Raw genomic sequence first — 16,946 nt, forward strand, 5'->3', positions numbered from 1 at the left:
CCAGGTGCATGGAGCTCATCATCTGCTATTTCCACTCCTGTGTGTCAGCCAGGCCTGATGACCATCCTTACCCGAACTTTCTCCATGCTTCGCTGCTTCTGTGATCTTTGTACCACAGATCTTTTTGCCTTTTGGCCCTGGTAAAATCCCACTTCTTCTTTAAGGCCTATCTTAGGCTGTTTCCCATCCCAGAAGATAGAGAGACTCTCCCTCCATCTTCTGGGACAAGAGCTCACTTGCAGTGCTTTGAGTTCCTCGGGCTACACTTGACTCCTGGCAACACAGTGGTGGCCCAGCAAGTGTTTGTTGAGTGCCCAGGATCATAGCCCATCGAGTGTTTGCCAGGTTAGGAAAAGGCCTAGGAGAGAACAGCCAAAGCCAAAGTATTTCCTACCGTCACTGCTTACCGTGGTTTAGCCAACAGCAGGAAGAGAAAGGCTAGGGGTGCCGAGTGCTGAGTTAAATGGACTGTGCCCCAGACCTCTGGGTATCAGTGTTTGAAAAACAAGACACTCGTGAAATTGGTCTTAGACTCCAAGAAAACACACTTATATGGCTTATAGTTTACAAAGCATTTTACCATATATATGAACTGATTTAATTCCCCTGTGAAGCAGTTAAAGTTTATGATGCCAGTTTGTGGGTAAGGAAATAGCCAGGTCAGATGGCCTGAACAAGGTCACACAAGTAGTAAATGACACACCTTTGATGGGAGGCTGTTCTTTCTCTCTGCTATAGCATGTTGTCTCTCCAATGACACCATCAACATACAATGAAATGGCTAATTGGGGAAATCTGAAGGGTGGGGGCAGGGTCTGCTTCTAAAGAATATGATGTTCTATGAGCCAGCCTGGGAGGTTAAACACCTAGTACAAAATGTTACCCTTTTTCCAGGAATACATACTGTCCCCAAACACTTTGATATGACAGCAAAATACTTTAATTCTTCATAAAGCTATTTCCCCCACCCTTTCCCCTACCCCCTAGACTCAGCCTAGAAAGGAGTCTGCATGTATGTGCACTGGTTTGAGCAGGAGGGGGGTGCATATACATATATGCATGTACACACAGATTTATTTAAACGATTGGATCTACGCTTTTGGAGGCTGTCTGAAGCATCTTATCAAAATAAAACACATTTTAAGCAAGAGGTTAAAAAAGCTTTTCAGACCCAAAGGCCATTTAATACAATAAATCCTACTTGAGTAGTTTAGCAAACATTTTTTTTTAAAACCCACATCCAACAGACTGGTTAGTATTGGAGACACAGATTTGGTTTCAAAGCTGAAATATCCCTGGTGGAAAAGACCTTGTCATGAAATTCAGTTATTTTATATTACGCCACAAAAAAATAGGGACACACATCTATTGACAACTTAAATATTAACTCAGTAGCCTAGCTGGTGATATAAATAGGGAAAAAAAAGTGGTCATGGATTAGGAGTGAGAAGACTGTACGACACCAGCCTATCTTGGACTGGGGCCGCAGAGGATGTTAAAATCTATCCTAGAATCTAAAACAGGAAAAACAGTCAAATATTCCACTCCCCATCCGTGCAAACCATCCCCCAAGGAGTACACCCCCCAACACATGAGGTTTACTAACCACCTGCTACAGATGTTACTATGTCACTAATTAACAATGATCACAGAAAACGTGTCATACCAGAGTTTTTGTTATCATACACAATGCATTAGTGGCTGCAGGAATCTTCCTCCGAAAGCTACCGTCAGAAGGCAAACTAACAAATGTCCACGCCGCTGGTCCAAGGAACCACAGCTAAGAGACACGAGGCATTGGCTTGTGCACTGGGCTCTCTCCAGCATGTTCCCACTCTAGTTAGAGGGCCTGGGGTGGGGAGAGACCGTCCCCGCCGGGTGCTGCAGCCTCCTACTCCTGGGCCTCCTTACGGGTCAACTTGTAGATCTCGGTGGGCCCGTCCACGTGGGTGATGGTGGTGGTAAGCTGGAGTTCTTCCCCACTGTGGACACCCAGATCGCCTGAAACAGGGTTTTCGGTGTTAGATGTGTTCAAGGAGCAAGGAGAAGCAAGCTGGGATTCATCGCATTAATAACTGCCCTAATGCCAGCCGGATTTCTCATTCTGAGCACACCCAGAAAACCAGGGCACATGACACCCGAAACAAGGGCTTACTCCCAACCTTTTCGCTTGGGACTTTGCAGAATTTTTTAAATATCATTTTTGGCTCCCAGAGAACAGTCATTAATGACACATGAGTTAGCTCACTGCTGTTACTATTTGTAGCAATTATTAACATTTAATGAGAGCTTACTTTGTTTGCGCCTGATGCTATTCTGATTGCTTTATACGTGGTCTTATTTAATATCTGCACAAGAGCCCTCTGAGGTGGGCACTGTGATCGTGCCAGCTTTACAGATGAGGGAGCTGGGAGGCAAGGAAGGTAATTTCCCCAGGTGGGGAGCGGGCACACAACAGAGTGGGCTACGGGGCCAAGAAAGGAAGGTGACTCCAAGGCCCACGCCATGGGACAGGCCAGGACAACGGATCGACTGATGGGCAGACACCTGCACATTTGCTGTGTAATTTACAAATTTATGTCATGTGAAGACAGACAAGACCTGCCTATATCTATCAATACAGAGGGCAAAGATCAAAACCTAGTACACCTAGGAACAACTACAGGCTTTCTTCTCCAGGAAAAAAATACCAAAAATATGCTGTCAATTTTCTTTCTGCCCTGCAGGATTCTGTACACACCAGTGTTTTGAACTCATCAGCAGTGGGCAGAGGTGCTCTGCTAAGATGGAATAATGTGGCTTTTTCTCCATTAGCAGGAAAAAAATAAGTTTCTCTAAGTTAAACCTCTAAAGTCTGCTACCTTCCATAAGACAATTAAGTGAATGTATAATTAGCAAAGGGAAAATGGATATGTGCAGAAGCAATCACACTCAGTTTGCCTGCGTGTGAGGGCGCACTTGTACACACACGTTAGTATTTGTGGACAGGCGTCTGAGGAATAAAAAGTTAAACTTGTATCTGTGATTTTCATATTGTGCACATACAATATGATCTCATATTTTCTGGGATTGAAATTTTGCCTAGATCAAAGCATAGAATTAGGTAAATAAATGTTTTCCATTGAGGTTCCATACCATAAATTAAAAGAAGGCTTGGCCCTACGCTTAGGAATAATGTCTTGTCACTAGTTTAAGAACTGCTGGGCATCGATGAATCTGATGGCCTTATACCCCAGAGGTCACCCCACACACTGATCCTGAAGGTGGCGTGGTGGGTGTCCTTCACATGTGCCACACGGTACTGGCTTTTCATGATAGACCCATTTCTCCGAGGTTGCACAGGAAAATCAGTCCTCCTATTAAACACCAGCATGCAGCTCTCTATCCAAGAGACTCTCTAGTCCCAGAAGCAGGGCCTGCAGCTGCTGCAGAGGACTGCTGATGGCACTTGGGGCTGTCTGGGCAAAGAAGGTACTAAAGGAGCATCAGCCCAGCTTCCAGCACATCCCAATTCATCTGCCCTTAAGCCAGAGCACGGGTGTAAAGTAAGGCTGGTGAGAGGCTTGACCTGGGCCTGCCATGGGCCAAGCTGAACCATTACTTGCACAATAAGCAAGTTCTGCCAGGCCAATAATAACTTGCATTCTTGCTGCTGCAACTTCCAGTCCACACTTCAGTCAAGCACATGCAGTACCTGCCTCACATTTCTTGGTCAAAGCTAGCTCTGGATTTGGATATCTGGGTGAGCCATCAAAATTTCAAAGCCAGTTTCATCTTCTGCATGTCTGCAGGAGTCCTGCCCATCCCAGTGGACACCCTTAAGTGTTTACCCAAGGAATCCTTTCTTTGAAGACTTTTGGAAAATAGACACTTAAAGAGTAACTCTACTCAGGTTTGGAACCAAAGATGCTAGTTTTTTAAACCTAAAATGTGACTCCAATTAGCAGATCCTAGAAAATGTGTATGATCCTGCAGATCACTTGAAGAAAGAACCAAAATTGCTTTGGCTTCCTTATTTAAACGGGTATCTATATTACTGTGCTTATCACATGCCTGACATAGTTTAAACACTGTACAAATATTAATGCATCTAATCCTCATACTAGTCTTCCCAAACAGGCACTACTGTCATCATCCCAACCTGGTGATGAAGAAACTGAGGCACAGAGAGGCTAAATAACTTGCCCGAGGCCCAAGATGGCAAACAGCGGTGTGGGATCCAAACCAGAGAATGAGGTAGGATCCAGGCTCCCAACTTTCAGGCTCTGCTGCCTCTTTTTAAATATTCAACTTTCCAACAGCCAGTGAGACTGCCAGTGAAGTGTGAAGTCCACATGCAGTGTGTTACAGTTATAGATGTACACATATAATAATTTGGATGAATTGTTTAGCATTCTAATTTTGCTTTTGTATCTGATGAATTTATAGCACACAAATCAGTGCCCTGACAGTTAGGAGAGCTGTTATTTATGAGTATCAGCCATATGCACTATTAGGGGCTTAGAATGCCCTATATTTCCTTATAAGTTGTGAAGATACTGTGGCATCATTAATTTCTCAAACATTCTGGATGAGGACCCAGATCAATGGGACTCTGTGTAGCAAAATCTATGACGCACATGTGATTTTATTGTACCTTGAAGGCCAACTTTTCCCCCTTAGGGAATGGATGTGGGAATGTGGCAGTAACATAGCAGGAGTGGAGAACCCTCCATGTGTCTCCACATCCCATCACCTCCTACTTCTGCCAAGGTCTTGCTCCATCTGTCAGATTCCCCCTCACTTGGCTCCTGCTGCTCTGTGCACAAACACGCTCAAAGTCTCTTCCCATCTAAGACAAAAAAAATAAGCCCTTCTGAAAATGTAATATGCTTCTTATTGGTGGGGGGAAAAGATTTAAAAAGAGAAAAAGAAAATAAGAACAAAAATGAAAAGAATTCTGAAGTTTACAGTAAATCTCTCCCTGGTTCTGATGTCAAGTCATCTCAGCTAACTAACATTAGATGAAGGCTTGTTTCCTCCTAACCTTTGTGAAATGAGACCAATCTCTGGCACTGATTTCATCTGAAAGGATTATGGCAATGGGTGCATATACGTGGTGTCATGTCCACAGGTGGGCAGCTGCTGCTTGGTTGTAACTGCCTAGAATGCCAACTGAGGACCAAGAAAGCCACACACACTGGACACAGCTTCCTAAGACTGGCAGCATGTTAGTGACAATCATTCGTGTATCTGTGGCCACTTCAACAAAAAGGACAACTGCTATGCTCATTCTGAGGTTGTGTCACAGATTCTGGGAGAGACCAGAGGTTTTACCAGAGGTCTTTAACATTAATAAAGACTATTGAATTCTATCCTGACAACCATGAAGGCAAATTAACACCCCATTCCCCAAGTGCAGGAGCCAGAGAGCTCCCGCTCCATGAGTTCATATTTGTTTCTCAAGATCATACATGGTGTGTGCTGGAGCCAGGACTCCAAACCATCTGTTTTTACCTTCAAAGCTTTTGTTCTTTCCATAACACTCATGACTCTATTCTTTTTTTGTGGAATTTCCCTAGCCCTACACCAATCCCTCTCTTTTTCACCTTCAAAGCTAAGCTCAAACAATAATTTTTTGTAATGAAGTCCCTGGTTCACAGCAGATAGATATGTAAAGCCACATTATTTCCATGCAGAGGACTTTTGCTCACTCTCAGATTGCCTGCCCTGCATTTTTGGTGTTAATATGATTGTTATGTTTAAAAATAAAATAGTGGATGGTAGGTTTTTCAATCTTTTTTGTTTTGTTCTTCTTAAGAGAAAGTAAATACCCAGCACAATATCTGGTATGTAGTGAGTGCTCATTGTAAAACACCTACCGAGATTTGCCTGGTGCAGATAGGTGCAGCTCCTCCCTGCTCTGCATGGCTAGGTCTAGCCTAGGCTACCAGCACTGGTGTTTCTCACTGGTCTTTGGCCTTTAAGGACAAACTCTCAGCTAGAAAACAGGTGTGCCTTGGAATGGCTTGGCTTTGAGGATCCCTTTTTGGGGATGGGACAGAGTGGCTTTGGTGGGACAGCATTCGGGAAACCCAGGCCCAGTCATCTCTCAATCCCTGTCAACCAGAGGTGGTTTATACCAATCTTCGGGTAAGCGACTGCCTATCTACCTCCAAAACACTCCAGACACTCAGTGCTGGGCAGTAATTGCAAGGAGGGGGGCCACAATAAAACTTATAAGTTTTGAGTAAAATCTTAGTGTTATGGGCTGCATTGTGTCTCCCCTACCCACTCCCCCCAAAATTCATATGGTGAGGTCCTAATCCCCAGTACCTTGGGATGTGGCTGTGTTTGGAGATAAGGCCTTTAAAGAAGTAATTGAGGCTGGGTGCAGTGGCTCACGCCTGTAATCCTAGCACTCTCAGAGGCTGAGGCAGGCGGAACGATCAAGGTCAGGAGTTCGAAACCAGCCTGAGCAAGAGTGAGACCCCATCTCTACTAAAAATAGAAAGAAATTAATTGGCCAACAAAAAATGTATAGAAAAAAATTAGCCGGGCATGGTGGCACGTGCCTGTAGTCCCAGCTACTTGGGAGGCTGAGGCAGGAGGATGGCTTGAGCCCAGGAGTTTGAGGTTGATGTGAGCTAGGCTGATGCCACCGGCACTCTAGCCTGGGCAACAGAGTGAGACTCTGTCTCAAAAAAAAAAAAAAAAAGAAGAAGACGACGACGAAGAAGAAGTAATTGAGTTAAAAATGAGGTCATTGTGGTGGGCCCTAATCCAACACAACTGCTGCCCTTTGAAAGATCAGAACATAGATGCACAGAGGGAAGGAAGACCATGTGAAGACACAGGCAGAAGACAGTCATTTAGAAGCTAAGGAAAGAAGCCTCAGAAGAAACCAACTCTGCTGATGCCTTCATCTCAAACTTCTAGCCTTCAGAACTGTGAGAAAATAAATTTCTATTATTTAAGCCACCAGCCAGCCGTGGGCAGGTCATCTAACGCAGGACCAGGGGAACTACCTCAGCGCATGGGAATGAGCACTGTCAAAGCCTCATGACTCAACTCAGACATGGATTGAGCCCACAGGAGCTGAGGATACCTTTCCTGTGACGCAAGCGGCAGAAGACCTCACAAGCCTCCAGAAGGGAAGCTGCCATCACACGGGAGCTACCGAGACGCAGAGCCCAGGGTCGCGGCTGTTGCTGCCAGGAGGGCGGTGCGTCAGACAGAGGACACAGTGTCAACAGAAACAGGAATGAAGGTGGCACCGAGGGTGTCTCGGTGCCTCTGTCATAGGCACCCAGTCAGGAATTCTGTTTCTCACTTTCTTTTCTGAAACAGTCTGACAAGAATTTTGTAGACAAAAGGACCCAGAAATCAAACCTCGTACCAAGAATCATCTGACTTCATAAGCACTCCAACTTTTTATTCCCACATGAGTTGTGACTGGGCCCGGTCTGTCTCTCACATGTGCAGGGCGTCGCCGAGGGGCCCTGGGAGACAGCTGGTGCTTTCTCCCCAAGAACAGGGTTCCCATCAGCCTGCGCGATTCACTTCTGCCCGGGAAGACATCCAGAGTGATTTGCAAATTGGTTATGGCGACAGGTAACAGAACAAGTTTAATAAAAAGGCAGCAGCGGGGCAGAAAATGTAAATGCTCCTTGAAGGAAAAAGGACTAAAATATCTTTGCGAATGTTCTCACTCATGTGTGGGAGCTAGAAAGGTTGATCTCATGGAGGCTGAGAGTAGAATGATAGTTATTAGAGGCTGGGAAGCTGTGTGGGCAGGAGGGAGGGATGAAGTGAGGTTGGTTAATGGGTGCAAACATCCAGTCACATGGAAGGCGTACGCTCTAATAACAGTGACTACAGTTAACAACAATGCACTGTATATTTCAAAATAACTAGAAGATTTGGAATGTTCCAGAGAAACGAAAAATGTTACCGAGAAATAATAAATGTCTGGAGTGATGGATACCCTAAATACCCTAACTTGATTATTACCCATCCTACGCATGTATCAAAGTATCACATGTACCCTATAAATACATACAAATATGATGTACACATTTATGGGATCAATAAATATTGATCCCCAAAATAAAATATTATGTATCAATAAAATTTTAAAAAATTTCCTGCATTCACAATAATTCTCATTAAGAGATCAGCTATCTGCTTGCAATCATAAAATTATCAGTTCTTTAAAAAGCATTCTGTAATTTTGAGGATTTAAAAAAATCATTTGATGTAAAAGTTTTAGATATGAAGTTTGTTTTATTTATCTATCTTTTGATTAAAAGTAAATATTTAAAATATTTTCAGCAAATTAGCAATAAGTTCATTACTTCATAAGAGTAAAACAGTTTACTAACTGTCTTATTGCTTATAAATTTAGTCAATAAAGAGGTAATGGTTTTAAGAAAAAAAATCTTTGCTAAATTAAAACAAATGTGTGTATACACTCACACATATGTATATACACAAAATTATATATATATATATATATAGTTCTATATACATATAAATAAAACGATTAATGTGAACGTGTTTGCCCCACTACTGCAGCTATGGTCAATCACGTGACCAGCAGGAAGGAGCCCAGAGCTTCCCCCTCCTATAGCGCCATCTGCACTGAAGCACTCCAGCTTGGAGTCATACTACCACACTTCAGGAGGCAAATGAAAAAAAATCTTGTCTCCCAGACCAGGCTAATAGCTCCTTGAGAGCAAGGAGCATGTCTCTGTCACTCCTCTGAGCTTCAACTCACTCTATCTCATCAAACCTAGCACAGTGCTAAGTGCTAAGGTACTAAGTACTAAGCTAAGTACTGAGGTGCTCAGTGATTCATTTGTAAAGGGTGTTTCCGATCCATATACTGAAAGAGAAACAGAAATATATGAGAGAAATGCTCTTTGGAAAGTGACCTTCTCTTGTACCTGCTGCCCACTTGGTTCTTCTCTGTCCATTCTGTGACCCAAAGGGAGAAGCAGAAGTCTATGTTCGACGCTTCCGTTTTCCTTCCTACCCACCTCTCGGCATCACTAACTCCCAAACAAAATGACCCTCCTCCGGGGTTCTCTTCCCTTTTTAAAAAATTTTATCCCCCTTGGCATCAGAGACTACTTGTCAAATTCCTGGAAATGGGCTTTTTCCAGCGATCCATCCAGGATCCAGCTCACAGAGGTGAAGCACCACACACCTGGGATTCATTCTCCCCAGAGAGAGATCTAAGTTCTTGGCTCTGGATCTTAAAAGCAAGAAGGCAAAAGCCCAAGCCCACTTAAAAATAAAAACTTTCCGTGAGAAAGGAAAAGGAGCATGGAAAGGCTAGGGGAGGACAAGGAATGTCATCCAGAGACCCAGAGAATTAAAAAATCCAGCGTATCCTCCTGACACTGCATCTTTTAGATTTCCATGGAAGATTCCAAACTAGGTCTTTCCAAGGAGCTTTGAAATCTTGGCAAATGCTCCATAATTCCTACGTTACGCTGTGTGGTCTGGTGGCAGATGAAGAGACGAAGAGTGGAGAGAGCAGAGAAGGAACATGATCAGGGAGGTGTGGAGAGACCCCTTCCAAACGCACAAGGTCATGGCTGCATGCAGGACAGTGAAGGGCAGGACAAGCTGCCGTGCTCATTGGCTGCTGTGAAGTCATAGAGGATCCTGTCACCACCGGAGAACTATAAATCATGTGGCTTTGGGGCTTACAATCAGCATAAGGTCCCAAAAGACTGTGCCCACCAAACTGCTTGTAGAACATTGTGAGAAAGGGGCTGTGTAGTGTCATTTCAGGGAGGGAGGACAATTCTTTATTACAAGGGGTTGTTGTGCTCATTATAGGATCCTTATCATCCAGACTCTAAATGCCAGTGGCATGTCCCAGCCTTCGGAACAATCCAAAATATCCGTGAACATTTCCAAACACCCCTTAGCAAAGGATTTAGAGGATATGACCGTTTGTTGAGAACTACTAATAGTTTCCAAGCTTCCTGTGAAATTACAGATCAAGCTGTCTCAACAAAAAAATTCTGACGGGGAGGAGATCAAGTGCGATTCTCAATTATAAGGCTTCAAGCCTAGGAGGTTGGTGGCTGTGCAGAAGTCCTGATGAGAGCCGCCTAACACCAGGCTCACAGCTCAAGACTCTGCCCGGCAGGGAGGTTCATAGTCATCCTGCCGCTGCAGGGGCGGCCACGGCTCTGGGCTCCCACTCGCAAAAACAGTGCTAGAGTTGGGCACATTCTCACCAGTGTTTGGAAACCCCTTACCTGGAACAGATATCACCCCCTGGGCTGCCACTAAGTGGCAGGAGGTACTCTTCTGCCCCTTCCTTGCCAACAGGAAGAGAGGGAACCATAGAATTTCACAGACCAAAAAGACTTTTAAGAGATCGCTTACATTTGGGAGAAGGGGTACAGAGAGGGCTAAGTGGTTTGCCAACAGTGGCACAGTAAACACAATCAGGGGAGTTTAGGGACACAAAGTGCTGTAGCACATAGTTGGTACTCAACAACTACTACCCATTAGTATTACCATTCTGACATCTAGGAAGTCCAGTGGTGGCTTTACATGGTATTTCCCTGGGAGACAGGAACTCCGCCTACTCAAGTCAAGGACAGGGCCATGTGGTTTCTGTCAAAGTCCAATAGGATAGCCATGAAATGAAATCAAGATTCTTGTTCACGAGCCCAGAATCCCTTGCTGCTGGCTTGAAGAGGTCCACTGTTCAAAGGTTTCCATGCATGCAGTAAAAACACAGAGTGCTAGCAGTGGAAAGGAAGCAGAAGGCAGCCTAGCTCATGAGCCTTCTAGAGCCATCTAGAGCCTTCTGCCCCAAGGCAGCCCCCGCCTTCTAGCTCATGAGCCTTCTAGTAAGTCAAACTAAGAGTTAGGTAAGGGGTAGGTAAGCCAACCCTCTATTCTGACCCCAGACCCATGGCCAGAGATGGACCTGAAACTGGGTGTGACAAGAGGTCTTCACTCCAAATAGGTCAAAGGGTGGGAGGGAAGAGACAGCTCACATCCAGGATGCCCGTGCATGGATGGAAGTGGCAAGTATGACATGGAGAGAGAAGGTGGCCGAGACCATTCTGCTTTCCCTGACCCTAAGCCCAGGGCCCTCCTCTCCCTGCTTCTTCTTGTCTCCAGCTCTCATGTCATTACCCCAACCCCCCAGATCACTGGCTCTCTGTGAAATATGAAGCCTAATCTAGAACTCTGGTTTCTAAAGCATCAATTCAATATTTTTAAAGCATCCTTAAGAACTAGCTCCAGCAGGAGAGCAAAGGTGCAGGCAAATTCACCTACTGCCTCTACACCGTGATTGCCAAGTGGAAAGTAGAATCGTGTTCCCCTAGGCGTGTTCCATAGGACTCTGCTTCCAAAACATATACTGCCTGAAGAAAGTGTTCCAGGGCCAAAGGATTTCATAATTTTGGTAAATGCTGTTACTCCCACCCCCTTTTAAAAGATTTACAGTAAAGGCATTAAGATGTCTTGCAGTGAAAGCCTTATTAATGCTTGATCAACCCAATGATTCTCAGACTTATTTGGTGACCTAAGCTTGTCAACAGCCCATGGAAACAATATTCCATTGAATGTCATTTGCTGGATTCTAATTGGGGTGACCAGGAATAGGTTTCACGGAAGAGGCTGCATTTTAACTAGGGCCAAAAGATGAGTAGGGTTTCATTAGGCCCAGATGGAGACCGGATATGCAATCCTTTCATTCAACACACACTCACCAAGTACTTCCTAAACATGAGGCCAACCCTTGGTTCTATGGAGCTGCTACCGTGGTAAGGACTAAGTAAGGGCAGGGCAGAATGAAAGGCACCAGCACTGATTCGAAAAAGTAGGAATAGCAAGTACATGGCTAAGGTTAAGCAGGTGTGAAAAAGAGAAGGAATAAGGATGGAGCCAAACAGAAAAAGCATCCATTGGATCAGCTATTTAGCAGGACACCTACTCCATACTCACAGCCCTGGCCTAGGCAGTGATAACTCTGCCATGGCTAGTGGAGAAACCCCAGGCAAGCTCTTCCCTTCCCTAGGCCTCAGTTTCCTCATCTATAAGATGACCAGACTGGCTAAAGTCTCTCAGGGTACTTGAAACATCCACATCTCAGGGTTCTGTGATTATAAGATAGGAAAAGACAGCACATACCAGCACTAAAGGACAAGAAGGTTCTGTGGACAGAAGAGCCATTGGTTTGGACATATGTCAAAAAGAACACCAGGAGAAAAATCAGCAGAAGGGAAATGAAGCCCACTCTGTCCTCAACTCTCAGGCCCAGTCTCCTTCTACCTGTTGTCTTAGGACCCCACTTCACAACCTGGAAGGATAAATGTGGCACACTACTCCCCAACAGCCAGTGCTACTCAAAATATTGAGGAAAGCAAACTTGATTTTTGTACTAAACTCAGGACATATTTTAGACTAGAATGAAATGTTTTCAATGTATTTTAGAGATTAAAAAACGAGGACTTCAGGAAATACCTGGCTTATGTTGGCTTTTTGTCTTAGGGCTCTAGAGTCCCTCAGGGTGTTCGTACACTGTCTCCCTGTTTCAGGAGTATACTGGAGGGAAAGTTCAACCGGGGAACTCAGAGCCATTTAGCCATTTAAATCTTGTAGAGACAGAAGCCTACTTATCCTGAATTGAGCTGTGCTAAAGAGAATGGTACTCACCATTGGACTGGTCTTCCCCATAGTTCTTGTGGGACGGTGCATACAAGAACATCAGAGCAAAGACATACAGGTTCCACATCCCATAGATGCCTGTGAAAAAGGCACTGTTCACTTGGACTGTGACGCCACCCCATTTCCAATGTCCTTCAGTCACCTATGGAAAAAGGACAGTGATATTCGATTGGAACAGAGAAGAAACATAACACTGATAAAAGAATCAACCAACTTGAAAATCAGGTTTCTTCTTTCACTATAGGAGAAGTGAAGGGCCACGTAAGACTCCATCTTTTAATCTGAAACATTCCAGTGTAAATTAAGGTCGGTGGAGGGCTTTCTAGGCGGTGGACACAGTCAGTGGTTCTTCCCTTGGCTACACATTAGTATCACCTGGGGAGTGTGTCTCTTCCTAAAAACAGCAGTTCATTGTTATCCTTAGGTTAAAGAAATTGTGTCTAAGCCCAGCACTTATGCACAATGGGAATTCCTCCTCTGCAGTCTCCCCAGCTAGATGCAAACTCTCTGCAGGCAGAAACCCAGTTGTTGGGTTGGCTGCCATAGCGTTAGCACCTGATACACCACAGGTGTTCAATGAACACAGGTTAATTCAAATCCAGGCTCTCCCACTCACTCTGTTTAATGTAAGACAAGTGAGATGAAGACTCCAAACTTCAGTTTTTTTAAGTGTAAAATAAAAACTTGCAGAGTTATTAAAGAGAATTAAGTAAAAATATTTCCAGAAACTGCCTGGCACACAGTAAACACTCATTAATTCTTAGTTATTTATATAATGTCTCTCCAGGTAAGTCACTCACAAAGGTAATTAGGAAGCATTCACATGCTTTGCAGTTCTGCAAGAGAAGTTTTAAAGCTGCTTTTGTCTGTGTTAATGACCTGGTAATTGTTTTAAGGGCTGCCTAAAGACATATGGATTATATTATACTAAGAACTGTCAACAGAGCTGTTGAGCTGAGTGAGTTATAATTTGTACCAGTTCTGAAATCAATGAAATGATTTTGACTGCTTCTGCTTGCTATAGGAAACTTTAAATAGGAATAAAAGAAAGTACTGGACAAATGTTCCTGTGACAGCTGAATGAGGCTGGGTTATATAAACCATCTATAGAAACCACTTCTAAATTGTAAGATGGCAAGCTAGATCAAAATGTTAAGGATTTTAATAAGCAGGTAGATTTTGCCTCCTGTTTATGATACCGTGGAGCCGTATTCATTCGTAAACCCTGAGTGACCCACAATCTACCAGGGCCCTAGGCCTAAAAATGGTTGTATGTGTAGTCATTTCCTTTTGAAAAACCTGGAGTGTCCGTTAACCAGGTTAACCGATTACAGACTTACCAGTTTTAGTTTGGCCTTGGTGATATCTAATTGTTCATTTTTGTGAATCATAAATCAACCACCGCCATGAACTCATTTATTTTGGAAAATGATTCTTGTTATATGAAGTGCCCAAGAGTGTTTATGGTAAAGAAGGATTTTATAACCATTATTAATTTTAGGACAATGTATGATACTAGCACTGAAGCTACTTAGGACTTCTTAGAAATGCCTCCAAAGGTCACTCTTCTTACTTTTAAGTACAGACTACCCTAACTTTATAGAAATTATAGTAGTCAGAGCATCTTAACAATGACTTTTAATGCATATAATGGAAGGGGAAAAGAAGCTTTGAGGTAGTTCCTGGAAATACAGGTATCAACTGTCACAACACAGGGAACTCTTCTGTGTTTGGTTAAGGGGTGGCTGTGTGAGCTATTAGATGGAATATGGCAGTTCTTCTAAATCTCCTACGGCAGTGGGCCCTTCAGCTAGGGGAGGGACCAGGAAGAGACCCTATTTCCTCAGATGTAGGCCGGGAATACTCAGTACTGGCAATATGAATATGATTGATTCTTGCTAGAATTAGCATGACTGACCCATCTAAGGAAACAACAACCTACAAGCCTGGTACACCACGGTGCTCAACAGATACTTGCTGAATGAATAGGGGTGAAAGTGTAAGGCTGTGCAGGGAAACCAGTGCAAATACATGAAGATACAAAGTGGGGACAGAAACAGCCACTCTTAAGAAATAACTAACAAAAAAGTAAAGAGAAAATATTGCAGTCCATAGTAAATCATAATAATTGTGCTGAAAAGAGAGAGGAGATACCAATGGGTAACAAGTATTACTCAAATATTGCTCTCTATTATATTCCTTTATTATCACTTAAAACAAGTGATAACAGGTTCACACTAATAGTAGTGAAGCTAAGATTCTCTTGTACTCACAACAAGGATAACCATAGCTAACATTAATTCAATGCTAATGATGTGCCAGGCACTATATTTTATGTGAAAGATATTTAGTCTTAATAACAACTCTGTGAAGTAGGTAGGTAGAATTTCCATTCGACACATGGGTAAACTGTTGCGCACAGAGATGCAGTATCTTGTTCAAGATTGCTCAGCCAGAACGTCGTGGCTCTGACTGCAGAAGAAGGTGTTCTTAACCACTACACAACACAAAGGTAGGTTGGTCTCTGAAGGTGGCACATAACACAACTAAGGTAAGGTCAAATTTCCTTTGGAAATTTACTTTGTTGCCCATAATATACATTATTTATACAGGATACACACACAGTTTGTATATTCAAGTCTGTATAGTATATATGCACTATATATTCTAGACATAGTAATAGATGGTATACAGTAAATTGGATTTATATATAAAAATATGATGTTTCAGTAGAACCACTGGAATGAGATGCCCACACTATGATAGGTACACAGGAGTTGAGCCTGACTGAGGAACTCTCAGACTCATGCCCCCACCTCATATTTGCCCCAGCACAAATCTATTGGTTAGAATGGAGTTGCACAGTTACCCATACTTCTGAATTTGTAATCTGTGAATGCATTATTTCCTGCCATGGGCAAAGAGTTGAACTGCATAAATGAACTGTATAGACAGAGTAACTCTACTGTTTGGAGACTGGATTGTGTTTTCCCCTCTCCTCTCTCAATTATTCATGCCTGAGACACCCTGAGCTCTGAGCACATTCTCACCAGTGTGTACTACAATACGTAGCTTCAGCATAGCAGGTCTTCTAAATCCAAAATCTTACTAATGCCAAGGCACGGAGGTGACAGTCTCCCCCTTGTAACTTTCAGAGACAAAAAATCAGGTAGCCCCAACCAAAAACCACCCCCTCCAACATAAAACCTCACCCTCTGCATAAGTCTTATTTCTAAAAGTCCCTGTTTCTCCTGATTTCACATTTGAACAATTTACTTTTGTGTGAAACCACCCAATTATACTCCTGGAGCCAAGTGAAGGTCAAATCCTTTTACACCCAGTAGTCTTGACAACCAACATTCCACTTAACAACAAGATTTCCAAATCCCAGACACAGGCTCTCTTACCGGAAACATTTCCTCTGTAAGTAACAGAAAGAAGTGATCACACACACACAAAAGAGCTGGGGACAGGCTCTCTGGGAGTTTGCTGCATGTGGCTTGACCTGAATGTCAGGCACCTGGGGGTCCCCTTAGTGAAGGTCGGTGACCTTCTCCCCTGCACTGCCCCTCTGTTCCCTACTGCTGCCACCTCTAAATGGAACGCCTCTTTCTTTTCCAGAAGGAAGGGGCTGAAATACCAGACTGTGATGTACCATCTCTTGGTTGCTATGACTGAGGCCATTAAAATGGCAGGCATTAAAAGACTGCACCTCAGTACCCGGCTACAAAGCCTCAAGGTCACCGCATTCCACAGCTTCCCGTCGCCTTTCATTCCTGGCCTCAGAGCTTCAATATCCTGGCGAGATCCCCTCGCATTATATTTCACGGGGCTTAAATGCAAGCTCTCCCAGCAAGCCCGAGAGTATAATGGGAGTTTTAATACATTCCTTTTACCTAAGGCTGGGATCCATTTCAAAAAGTTACCCAATAGGTTTTCTTTCAGGTGAGCTCATTGCTCTGACATTCCAAAATGACATTAAAAAATAAATCCTCTGATGACTATATTAATACAGTACCTGGGACACTGAGAGTTATGCCGGAAAACGTCTTAGATGTCTATAAATAAACCTTAAAAAAAAAACAAAAAAACAGCAGGAGGAATGTGAGGAGCTAATGGAATTCAAAAGGTCTCACTGCTGCCCCCTTAGAGCTGAAACCCACTCTGGGCCTACCGTCGCAGCAGATATAAAAAGCCAGCTGTGTTACAGAATACAGGGGTAATGGAATATTAATCTTTTTCTCCAAAGAAAA

At 43.5% G+C, this 16,946-nt stretch overlaps 1 protein-coding gene across 1 annotated transcript in view; it reads right to left on the reverse strand.

Moving 5' to 3' along the window:
• Positions 1 to 1,152: 1,152 nt before the first annotated feature.
• WLS (Wnt ligand secretion mediator) overlaps positions 1,153 to 16,946 on the reverse strand; it is a 105,099-nt gene continuing 89,305 nt past the window's right edge. The window contains exons 11-12 of the mRNA XM_012767246.2: positions 12,682 to 12,835; positions 1,153 to 2,001 (exon numbers count right to left, since the gene is read on the reverse strand). Of these exons, the coding sequence (XP_012622700.1) occupies positions 1,892 to 2,001; positions 12,682 to 12,835 (264 nt within the window). The 3' untranslated portion in view covers positions 1,153 to 1,891. The remainder of the gene's footprint in view (positions 2,002 to 12,681; positions 12,836 to 16,946) is intronic.

This window comes from Microcebus murinus, chromosome 2 (assembly GCF_040939455.1).
Source record: "Microcebus murinus isolate Inina chromosome 2, M.murinus_Inina_mat1.0, whole genome shotgun sequence".
NCBI classification, from domain to species: domain Eukaryota; kingdom Metazoa; phylum Chordata; class Mammalia; order Primates; family Cheirogaleidae; genus Microcebus; species Microcebus murinus.